This window comes from Staurois parvus, unplaced genomic scaffold, assembly GCF_062004578.1.
Source record: "Staurois parvus isolate SC_StPar_1 unplaced genomic scaffold, SC_StPar_1.0 ptg000116l, whole genome shotgun sequence".
Taxonomy (NCBI): Eukaryota; Metazoa; Chordata; class Amphibia; order Anura; family Ranidae; genus Staurois; species Staurois parvus.
In genome coordinates, this window is record NW_028317912.1 from 1,583,834 (window position 1) to 1,596,594 (window position 12,761).

Genomic DNA, 12,761 nt, shown 5'->3' on the forward strand with positions numbered 1-12,761 from the left:
CTGTCCAGTAAAGCAAAGAAGTATCTATCTTGGATCACCACCCAAGCCCTAACCATGTGGGAATTCCTCCCTTCACTATCACTGGAATGTTAACATGACACTTTTTGTATGCACCCATTCCTTGGTTTACTCTCTATTACTTGCTACAATACTGAGGACTCACTGAGTTATGTTAGGTTATAGGTAAGGGGCACGGGGGCCTTTCCATTAAAGCCTTTCCAGTGTCCAGGAACCTGAATGTACACGCCTATAACCCGTGGTGTATGAGTACTCTTCCTGTCTTGTACTGTACTCCAAGACATGGAATTTCAGGTAAGTCTAAATTCCTGCTATGTGTCTGGTGAGAGAAAACATCGATTACAGTATTGGCAACCTGGCATGGTGTTAGTGTGGATTGTGGGGTTGTTCCAGGCGCAGTGGCGACTGATGCCTCAATGAAGAGCCTTCAACTGTAACTCTGGATGCAGCCCTTCTAGCCAGCAGCAGAAGCCAGGGTTTGGGAGGTGATATGAGCAGACAGAGCTAGATATTAGAAGGCCATATCCCATTGTAACACACACTTTCCTGTTCAAGGACCAGCCTGGTTGTGTTTTTGTGGAGTACAGATATGGCTGTAGTGGATGGTCTGCATTTAAATATAGAGGCTACCACACATATGTAGTAGTGACAGTACTATTACCTATTTGCAACATCTGCACTTAGGATTCTGATGGGTGATTGTCTGACTGTTGGGTCCTGGAAATTAGGATGGGAAGAAGCTTCCATTAGGAGGCTTTTTTTTTTTTCTTTTTTCTGGTAGGTCTCAGGGGGGGGCCAACATGGCCTACAGGTAATAAAGCAAGTGATTTTGTTTCACAACCAGGTGTGTTGGGGCTCCTTATCTCCATGGGCTGTTTTATGCATAAGGTGAATGAAACCTAAAGACTGAAGCCTGGATTTTCAGGTAGCTTTAGCAGCCTTTCTTTTCAGGATGTGGTGATCTTTTGGACAGCCTCTGCTTATGCCTTCTTACAGCAAATGCTTGTTGAAGTGCATAGATTGGTTTATTTAATGTAGTACATAATGGTATTTTTACTAATTTTCAGGATTTAGCAACAATATGTTATGCAGCATTTTATAAAATAATATTCTCTTTACTTCAGCCCCTGTCCCTTAATTAACAATCTCATGTTCCTATTGAACTCAGTCACATATCTGGGGTCGATTTTTGTAGGAATCCAGTTGACAGTGTATCAGTATGTTTTTGGATGGTGGGAGCAATCCAGGCCAAGACTATTAACTGCCTGGCCACCATGTATAACTTTGGGTAAGTAATAAGACACCTTTCACATTTGATTACAGGATCGGATTGTTTCCATGACTTTGGACAAAGAATATGATGTAGCTGTTGAAGCAATCCGCCTTGTGACTCTGATTCTCCAGTAAGTTTTCATCAGAACTCTTAAAATTACACATTCAAACAGTTGGAATAAATATGGGCCTTAAAAAAATATGTAAACCAAATATTTCATATTCCTGATATGTGCTTGCTGTACCATATACTTACATAGTCAGTCTGGCTGAAAAAAGACAAAAGACATCCAGTTCAACCATAAAAAAAAAAAGTTATAATCCTACACCCATAGTTAATCCAGAGGAAGGCAAAAAACCCAGCAAAGCATGATCCAATTTGCTCCTCCAGGGGAAAAAAATTCCTTCCCGATCACCCGAGAGGCAATCGGATATTCCCTGGATCAACTTTACCTATAAATGTTAGTATCCAGTTATATTCTGTGTATTCAAGAAAGAATCCAGGCCTTTTTAAAGCAATCCATTGAGCTGACCAGAACCAACTCTTGAGGGAGTCTATTCCACATTTTTACAGCTCTTACTGTGAAGAAACCTTTCCATGTTTGGAGATTACATTTCTTTTCCTCCAGATGTAAAGCGTGCCACCTTGTCCACTGTGATGACCTCAGGGTGAATAGCTCTACACCAAGTTCACTATATGAACCACTGATGTATTTATACATGTTGATCATATCCCCCCTTAATCTCTTCTCAAAAGAGAATAAATTCAGTTCCTCTAATCTTTCCTCATAGCTGAGCTCCTCCATGCCTCTTATCAGTTTGGTTGCCCTTCTCTGTACTTTCTCCATTTCCACAATGTTTTTTTTTGTGAATTGGTGCCCAAAACTGAACTGCATATTCCAGATGAGGTCTTACTAATGATTGGTACAGGGGTAATATATCTCTCTCTCTGGAGTCTATACCTCTTTTAATACAAGAGAGGATTTTGCTCGCTTTAGAAACCGCAACTTGGCATTGCATGCCATTATTATTATTATACAAGATTTATATAGCGCCAACAGTTTGCTTAGCACTTTGCAATATAAAGGGAGACAATACAGTTCAATACAAGAGGGTTAGGAGGGCCCTGCTCCTTAGAGCTTCCAATCTAAGGGGGAGGGGCTGGTGGTGCAAAAGGTAATAACTATGGGGGATGGACTGGTAGGAGGAATAGAAGATTCCGTTATTAGCTGAAGGCAGGATAGGCTTCCCTGAAGAGATAGGTTTTCAGAGATCACCTAAAAGAGTAGGCGATAGCCTGATAGATTGGGTTAGAGAGTTCTAGAGGATGGGGGAGGCTCTGGAGAAGTTCTGAAGACGAGCATGGGAGGAGACAAGGGACCTAGAGAGCAGGAGGTCATGGGAGGAGCAGAGAGGACAGTTTAGGTGATATTTGGAGACAAGATTGGTGATGTAATTTGGGGCAGAGTTATGAATAGTTTTATATATTATTAATGTTTTGAATTTTATTCGTTGGGCAATGGGAAGCCAGTGGACGGATGGCAGATATGGAATGGTTAGTAAGGTGGAGGAGTCTGGCAGCAGCATTCATGATAGACTGAAGAGGGGATAGCCTGTGATGAGGTAGGGCAATGAGGAGGGAGTTACAATAGTCAAGGCGAGAGATAACCAGGGAAGTTGCTTAGTGGTTTCAGAGGTTAAGAACCGGTGTATGTTGTAGATGTTGCGGAGGTGAAGTCTACAAGATTTGGATAGTGATTGGATTTGGGGCTGAAAGGACAGATGGGAGTCTAGGATTACACCTAGTACCCTGGCATGAGGGGAGGGGACTGATGGTTGTGGTATTGATCTTGATAGAGAGGTCAGGGGAGGGGGCATGGGCTGGAGGGAATAGTATGAGCTCAGTTTTAGAAAGATTTAGTTTGAGGAAGTGGAGTGACAACCATGCCGATGAAGATTTAGTTTGAGGAAGTGGAGTGACAACCATGCCGATATGTCACCTAGGTTAGTAATGCGAGAAAAGACTGAATGGGTGAGGAGTAGAAAGATAGATTTGTGTGTCATCAGCATAGAAATGGTACTTAAAGCCATGGGAGCTTATCAAGTGACGAGGTGTAGATGGAGAAGGGAAGGGGTCCATGGACATAACCTTGAGGGACCCCCACAGAAGTGGAGAGGAGGAGACAGAGTTATAGGTAACACTTGAGGAGCGCTGCGATAGGTAGGAGAGAGCAGTCTTGGAGGCCAAGAGAGTGGAGTTTTTTGAAGAGGAGGGGATGGTCAACAGTTTCAAAAGCCGCAGAGAGGTCAAGTAGTAAGAGTATAGAGTAGTGGCCATTGGTTTTAGCAGTTAGTAACTAATTAGTGAGTTTTAGTAGGGCAGCTTCAGTGGAGTGGAGTGAGCGAAAGCCAGACTGTAAAGGGTAAAGAAGGTTGTTGTCAGTGAGGTAGGAGCTCAGGCGATTGTAGACTAAGCGTTCTAAGAGTTTAGAGGTAAACTGGAGCAGGGAGATGGGTCTTAAGTTGTTCATGTTGGTGGGGTTCAGTGAGGGCTTTTTAAGTAATGGAAGTGGTGTGTACATTCTTTAGAGGGGTAGGGAAGGCATCATTAGAAAGGGAGAGATTGAAGATGTGAGTGAGTGAGCATAGGATAGAAGAGCGTGACTGTAGTTGTGAGGGGACAGGATCCAGGGGACATGTGGGGACAGGGGCTTCTGTGAAAACTTTAATGACCTCTTCAGTAGTAGCGAGGTCAAAAGAGGAAAGTGTTGAGGGAGGTTTAGTACAAGGTATGCTAAGTGGGATTGATCTCCGTGCAGTGGAAATGCCCCTACGAATTGCATCCCTCTTATTTTTTAAATTATTTGCAATCTTGTAGGCAGTGAGTGAGGTACTTGGTGGAGAAAGTAGAGTTAAAAGTAGAGAAGAGACTTTGAGGACTGGATGACAAGGTGTTAATAAGAGTGACAAAGTTGGCTTGTTTGGCAGCATGGAGGGAGAAATTATATGTTAAGAAAGCAGATTTATATAGGGTGAATGCTTGCTGAGATTTGGTTTTACGCCACACCACTCCAGTGCACGACTTTGTCGCTTAAGATTTCTGGTGTTGTCAGTCTGCCACAGTTGTAATGGTCGGGGCCTGATACTTTGTGTAGTTAGAGGAGCAAGTTAATCTAGTGTGGATGAAAGCAAACTGCAACTGACCTGGCCACTGCTGTCTACAACAGAGTGGGAAAGAGAAGGGTTTAAGTTGTGAAGGTTTCTAAGGGTAATTGTTGTCTGCTTGGAGGGATAAGTGTTTGAAGACACTGTGAAGGTGATGAGATTGTGATCAGAGAGAGGAAAGGGGGTGTTTGTGAGGTTGTATGGAGTGCAAAGATGGGAGAAAACAAGGTATAATGTATTCCCATCAGAGTGAGTGGAGGACTGTGTCCATTGTGTTAAGGCAAAAGATGAGGTTAGGTTGAAGATTTGAGATGTAGCTGGGTTGTTCACAGTAATTATTATTATTATTTTAATAGAGTATTTATGTAGCGCCAGAAGGTTTGCTCAGCGCTGTCCATTATAGTGGGGGACAGAACATGAGACAATACAGTAACAAAACAATACACGAGGGGTTCGAGGGCCCTGCTCTTTCGAGCTTATAATCTAGGAGGGAGGGGATAGGGGTACAGGAGGAAGTGGCTGTGGGGGATGGAGTGGTAGGAGGAGTGGAGGAGATCGGCTGTTAAGTGAGGGTGGGGTAGGCTTCCCTGAAGAGATAGGTTTTCAGGGTGCGCCTAAAGGTGAGGAGGGTAGGTGACAGTCTGATGGATTGGGGTAGTGAGCTCCAGAGGATGGGGGAAGTCCTGGAGAAGTCCTGCAGTCGGGCGTGGGAGGAGGAGACCAGGGAGCTAGAAAGTAGGAGGTCTTGTGAGGAGCGAAGAGTACAGGTTGGGTGGTATTTGGGTATCAGGTCGGTGAGGTAGTTTGGGGCAGCGTTACGAATGGCTTTGTATGTCAGTGTTAGTATTTTGAATTTAATGCGTTGGGCAATCGGAAGCCAGTGGAGGGAATGACAGAGGGGGGTGGCAGAAGCGGAACGTTTGATAAGGTGGATGTGTCTGGCCGCTGAGTTCAGGATAGACTGAAGCGGGGATAGCCTGTGTTGGGGAGGCCGGTGAGAAGGGAGTTGCAGTAGTCCAGACGTGAGATAATGAGGGAGTGAACGAGTTATTAGTGTCTGGGGTTAGGAACGTACGTATTTTGGAGATGTTGCAGAGGTGGAGCCTGCATGAGTTTGCCAGCAATTGGACATGGGGTTGGAAGGACAGGTTTGAGTCTAGAGTGACACCTAGGACATTGGCTTGCGGGGTGGTACTGATGGTGGCGTTGTTGGTCGTGATGGGGGGGGGCGGGCTGGGGGGAAAATTAGGAGCTCGGTTTTGGAAAGGATCAATTTGAGGAAATGGAGCGACATCCAGTCTGATATGTCTCTCAGTAGGTGGGCGATACGGGTGGAGACTGAAGGGGTGAGGTGAGGGGTGGAGAGGTAAATTTGCGTGTCATCGACGTAGAGGTGATAGTTGAAGCCGTGGCAGTGTATCAGTTTGCCGAGGGAGGAGGTGTAGATGGAGAAGAGATGGGGCCCAAGGACAGAGCCTTGGGGGACCCCAACAGAGAGGGGGAGGTGGTAGCGTTATAAGTAATGCTGAAGGAGCGTTGGGATAGATAGGAGGAGAGCCAGGAGAGAGCGGAGTCTCTGATGCCAAGGGAGTGTAGTTTATTAAGGAGGAGGGGGTGGTCAACTGTGTCGAAGGCCGCGGAAAGGTCGAGGAGTAAGAGGACTGAGTAGTGGCCATTAGCTTTGGCGGTTAGGAGGTCATTAGTGATTTTGAGTAGGGCGGTTTCGGTGGAGTGTAGGGGACGGAAGCCAGACTGTAGTGGATCGAGGAAGTTGTTGTCAGTGAGGTGGGAGCTTAGGCGATTGTAGACTAAGCGCTCAAGGAGCTTGGATGTAAATGGCAGCAGGGATATGGGTCTAAGGTTGTTCAGGTCGGTGGGGTCCAGGGAGGGTTTTTTGAGTATGGGAGTGATGTGCGCGTGCTTTAGGGGGGGAGGGGAATGCACCAGTAGAAAGGGAGAGATTGAAGATGTGGGTGAGGGAGCGTAGAATGGAGGAGGAGGGTGACCAGAGGAGTTGTGTGGGGACAGGGTCCAGGGGACAAGTGGTGAGGCAGGCTTCTGAGAAGACCTTAGTGACCTCCTCAGTGGTAGAAAGGCAACCGTAATGGGGATGTTAAAATCTCCAAGAATAGGTGGGTATTTCAGAGGAGAGGAAATAAGGTAGCCAGACAGAGAAGTCATCAAGAATGCTGGACACCGGTCCCAGGAGGCCACTAGATAGCTGCAATCCTCAGAGAAATAGGAGAAAACAGTCGAATGCAGTGAGTCTCGAAAGAAGAGAAGGATAGAGACAGAGGGTTATGGAGGACTTGAAAGGTGCTTAGTGGGGATAGAAGCAAACCAACTCCATCTCCTTTCCAACCACTGGGCTGGGTGAGTTCAGAGAAGGCCTCCATAGGAAAGTGCTGCGGGAGAAGCAGGATCTGCTGCTTGAAGCCAGGTTTCTGTAATTGCTAGTAGGTTAAGGGAGCGGGAGTTAATCTTGTGATCTACCAGAACTCCCAGATCCTTCTCCACGCCTTCTCCATTGATTCCCCCCAGTTGTACTCCCCCTAGTATGTATGATGCATGCATATTCTTAACCCCCAAGTGCATAACCTTACATTTATCAACATTAAACCTCATTTGCCAGATAGTTGCCAATTAAACAGTGCATTGAGGTCGGCTTGTAAGTTGGAGACATCCTGTAAGGATGTATTCCACTGCACAGCTTGGTGTCATCTGCAAAGACTGAAATTGTATTTTTAATCCCAGACCCTATATCATTTATAAATGTTAAAAAGTAAGGGTCCCAACACTGAACTTTGTGATACATCTCTAACAACCCTAGACCATTCAGAGTATGAATAATTAACCACTACTCACTGAATACAATCTTTTAGCCAGTTTTCTATCCATTTACATACAGATTTTTCCAAGCCTGTAGACTTTACCTTACAGATTAGCCTTGTGTGGGGAACTGTGTCAAATGCTTTTGCAAAATCCAAGTGTACCACGTCCACCACCACCCCTCTGTCCAAGGTTTTGCTCACCCCCTCATAATAAGAAATCGGATTTGTTTGACAACTTCTGTCTTTCATGAATCCATGCTGTCTGTTGCTTAAAATGTTTTTTTTCCAGCAAGAACTCATCTATGTGGTCTTTTATTAAACTCTCCAGTATCTTCCCAACTATAGAAGTTAAACTAACAGGACTATAATTACTTGATAAAGATTTTGACCCCTTTTTAAACATAGGCACCATATTGGCCTTACGCTAATCCAGTGGTACAATGCCAGTCATTAACCTCCCTAGTGGTATGATTATGTCCATATTTCTGTGCTGAAAGCGATAAATTTTTTTGCGTGGAAATGTCTTTTTTTTTTTTTTTTATTGTAGACCTGTAATTTTTAGGAATAACTCACTGAAATCTGTCCGTACAAGAGTCTAGTAAACATCCCGGGTATGATAAAACTTGAAACACAAAATCATAAATTATAATATAATAATCATAAAAATCAATATAATTTAATTCAATAATATAATCAGACCAAAAACATTGTCATTTGTAATATAGCGCCAAGTTCGCACATCGCTGAGCTCAGTCGCAGAATCGTTTTCAGTGTCTGACGAATTTCCCCACAAATCATCACTCAATTCTGCAAGTGGTTCTAATTTACTATCGCTGTATTCTAGCTGGTCTAAAACCGCTTTTGACATAGAGACATTTTTTGGACGCCATGGACATTTCTCAGTTTCAAGGCAGAAAGAACAGTAAAAATGCAGGCATGGCACAGGACAAAGCAGTAGGGACAAAATGTATGTGAAATGCTTTGAAACAGTAATGTTTTACTATGTGATTTTAGTGTATTAGTGGATGTCCGGTTTTAAAAAAATTTCAAATTTCCCGCCGGTTCTATCCCCTGTACGTCCAAACGCTCGCTGGGACCAGAACACGGAAGACGGATGCCAGCATCGGCCGGAGGAGATGGCCGGGGATGCTGCAGGGGACACATTGCGGGAGCGCAGGACAAGGTAAGTGATCCAGGGATCCCAGAGCAACGCTGCCACGTATTCCCAAGTGTAGCTCGGGGTTACCATTTTTGGCACTGATAATTAACCCCGAGCTACACTCAGGAATACCGCCAGGGAGGTTAAAGAGTCCCTAAAAATTAGAAACATTGGCTTTGAAATGACAGAACTCAATTCTTTAAGGACCCGTGGATGTATGCCATCCGGTCCAGGTGCTTTATTCACCTTTTATTCTGTCTAAATATTTTTGGATCGTATCAATTGTGAGTCAATGTGGATCATCTAGATCTGTGTCAATACCATGCCCATTATGGACAAAAGCTCCCCCATGCTCTCCTTTGTATACACTGAGCTGAAGAAGGTATTTATTAAATTTGCTTTCATTTGTCCCCAGACACACACAGTACTAAAAGAGTTAACCCCGAGCCACACTTGAGATTCCAGTGTAGCGCTTCTCCTGCGATCCTCCAATCCTTACCTTGTCCTGTGATCCCCGATGTCCTCCCGCTGTTTCCTCTGGCCATGTCCTCCGTCCTCCAGCATCCGTGTTCTGTTCCCTGAGAGTGTCGGACGCAGGGGGGGCGGAACCGGTGGGAAATTCAAAAAAGTTATAATATGACATACACAGAATACATTATAATCTATTAGGATTACATTACTGTATCAAACCATTTCACCTCAGTTTTGTCCCTAGTGCTTTGTCCAGTGCCCTGCCTGCAGTTTAACCATTCTTTCTGCTTGTAAACTTGAGAACGTCCATGGCATCCCAAAAGTGTCAAAAGCGGTTTTAGACCAGCTAGAAGACAGCGACAGTGAATTAGAATCACTTGTAGAATTCAGCGATAGTGATTAGTGGGGAAATTCATCATGAAAGTGACGACAGTGACAATTTTGCGACTGAGCTATGTGCGAACTTGGTGCTCTATTGACTGTGGTACGGATCAGGCAGTGCCCCCAAGAGTCCCATTTACTGGAGCATCTGGTATGAAAGTAGACGTTGAACATGACAACCCATTGGCATACTTAAAATTATTTTACTGTTGAGGTTATTGAAAAAATAGTTACTGAGACAAACCGGTACCAAGAGCAACAATTGACTACTCTACATCTGAAGTTTCCAAGAAGCAAAAAGTGGAAACCAGTTACCAAAGATGACACAAATTTCTTGGCCTAATACTTCAGGGAGTGGTGGGGAAACCCTTGCAGAAGTGGTATTGGACAACTAATAAATTACTTGCCACTCCATTCTTTGGCACGGTCATGTCAGAGTACAGATTTTCCCTGATCATGAAATTTTTACACTTCGAAAATAACGAAGAATTTGATGAAACTTCTAATCCTGCACCAAAACTGAAGAAAATGTGGTCAGTATCTCAAATGAATTTAAAGAATTTCCAACTGAGCTATGTGCCAGAAAGAGATATCAGCATAGATGAAAGTCTAATGGCCTACAAGGGAAGGTACAGCTGGGTACAATACATTGCATCAAAGAGAGGACGATTTGGCGTAAAATCCTACATGCTATGCGAATAGTCAACTGGCTACATTTGGAATTCAGTCATGTACACTGGAAAAGGAACAAAATTCAATCCAAAATACAGCAACTATGGAATGGCAACATCTTCCTTTCTTTCACTAATTGAGCCATTGCTAATAGAGGGCTATTGCGTAACAACAACTTTTATACGTCTCCTGAACTTTGAGTTTCTTCTGCAAAGCAAAACAGATGCCTATGGAACCGTTAGGGATAACCGGGCCGACATACCGCCAATGTTTGGCAATAAGCTGAAGACTGGAGAAATGGTTGACTGACAGAAAAGCAAAATGATTGCACTGCGCTGGCGTGACTAGAAAGATGTGTGCCTAATGAGTACAATATATAATACCTCCACTGTTATGGTGTGCACAAATGGTGGGAAAGAAATCATGAAGCCACAAGTAGTGATAGACTACAATAACACCATGAGAGGTGTCGACAGCCAACCAAGCAATGACATTCTACCCAGCAATGAGGAAACTGCAAAACAAGTACTAGAAGATCTTCAAGCAACTTCTTGAGCAATGCTTGTGGAATGCCTGCATACTGCTAAAAAAAGAGTGACAAGCCTGTGATTCATTCTGACTTAATTTGGAAAATTGCCGAAAGTATCTTTGTGAACCACCAAACACCATCAATGGTTGTGAATAGAGGTCGTCATGCTGTTGGTGTTGTCAACCCAGAACTCCTGACTGGTCGTCACTTTGTGGACTACATCCCACCAACTGAGAAAAAGTCAGCACCTACAAGGATGTGCGTGGTTTGTTGCTCGAAGCGAGATGACATTGGAAAGAAAATCAGAAAGGAAACCAGGTTCCATTGTCCTGATTGTGACGTCGGACTTTGTGCAGTCCCATGTTTCAAAATTTTTCATACCCGGGAGGTTTACTAAACCAATATGCAGTGTCTAGTAATACTGCACTCTTGTTTGGACAAATTTCAGTGTTTTTGGTTTGATTACATTATTGAATTACATTTATTATTATAATATTATTTTTTATAATTTATTATATTATAATTTATGATTTTGTGTTTCAAACTTTATCATACTTGGGATGTTGACTAGACTTGTTTGGACAGATTTAAGTGAGTTATTCCTAAGAATTATAGACCTACAATATAAAACATCAATTTCCATGCAAAACAATATACCTCTTTGACATTCAAAAATACTGACATAATCAGACCTCCAGGGAGGTCAAAATTGAGCATTTTTATTTTTCCCATATGTGCTTGCTGTTTACAGCTAACCATAAATGAAATCGTGTCGTGGTCACTGCTACCCAGATATTCTTTTATATGGTCATTCGTAATAAGCGCTGCATGGTTTGAGATTACCAGGTCCAGCAGAGCATCATTCTTAGTTTGGGCCTCTATGAACTGTACCATAAAATTATCCTGTAGTAGGTTTATAAATGTTTGCCCTTTAACTGTTCCTGTAGTGCCATTACTCCAGTCAATTTCCGGATAGTTAAAATCCCCCATTGTTACAACTGTCCCAGCTCTTGCAGCCTTTTTGATTTGTGCAAGGAGCTGAGTCTCCACCTCCTCATTAACACTGGGAGGCCTATAACAAAATCCAATTATTACCTTTGTAGTACGCACCCCCATGTGCAGTTCCACCCATAATGCTTCAGCCTAATCACACTCTCCATGGACTAGATCCTCTTTCACACTCTGAGATCATTTCTCACATAGACAGACATCACCACCTTTCCTGTTTACTTTGTCTCTCCAACAGAGAACATAGCCAGGAATATTAATGGCCCAGTCATGTGAATAATGAAGCCAAGATTCAGCTATACCAATTAAATCATAGTTCTCTTCATGCACCAAAGCTTCCAACTCAACTATTTTACAAATGGTACCAATTCCAGTGGTTGTTTGTAACCTGGGAGCCTTGTTGTCTGCCATAGCCCTCCCCTTATCTTTCTCCATTTCACCCACCAAAAAGGACTGACCCCTGTCTGATCTGTCTACCCCATTATAATCTAATTCTCCCTCCCCCTCGATCCTAGTTTAAATACTTGTATGAAAAATTATCCTGTTCTCTTTGTGTTGCTTTCTTTGTGTGAAATACCTAGTGTTCCTGATAGTCCCTCTGCTTTACCTATTAAAAACTGTCCACACTAGGCATGAGAGCACACTGTGACCAGTTTGTTAGCTCAGTTTGTTAGCTTTGCTGGGAACTCAGACTGCTCTCTTCCAATGATCCAATTTGTCCTGAGTCACAATCCCCCCTGCACAGCCATTCACTGGGAAGATCAGCATGCTGCTGGTTTTCCTCCCCCAGCTCTTATGTAGCTGAGAACAGGGATTATGTGATCTTCTTTTTTTTCTTTTTTTTTTTTAAGAGGGGGGGGGTATTTGTTTTTTTTTTTATTTCAATCTATACACAAATGTTATGCCTTTTTTCTATTTTAAACTGAATGGGTTGTTTTACAAGGTGAGGGTTTATGATCACTTTAAGACCCATTTAACAGTTTGTCTGTTCAGCCTTCTGACACATGCTGAAATCAGCTTTGTACTGCATTTGAGAGCAGCTGATTCTTGTGATCTTGGTGAAATAGAGAAGGTGTTGATATAGTCAGGCTGACAATTCTTGTTTTTCAGGAGAAATGTTGCTATTGGTTTTAATTGCAACACATCAATGTTATGAATGTTAAAACATTTCATTTTCTTGTCACGTATAACTGTTTTTGTGAAAAAAAAAAGGTATTTGTACATCAAATATTTGTTGCCTCTATGAAACTCTACT

At 43.1% G+C, this 12,761-nt stretch overlaps 1 protein-coding gene across 1 annotated transcript in view; it reads left to right on the top strand.

Annotated features, from left to right (window-relative positions):
• Positions 1-12,761, top strand: part of STAG1 (STAG1 cohesin complex component) — a 271,483-nt gene that overhangs the window by 181,288 nt on the left and 77,434 nt on the right. The window contains exon 13 of the mRNA XM_089671949.1: positions 1,342-1,421. Within this exon, the coding sequence (XP_089528075.1) occupies positions 1,342-1,421 (80 nt within the window). The remainder of the gene's footprint in view (positions 1-1,341; positions 1,422-12,761) is intronic.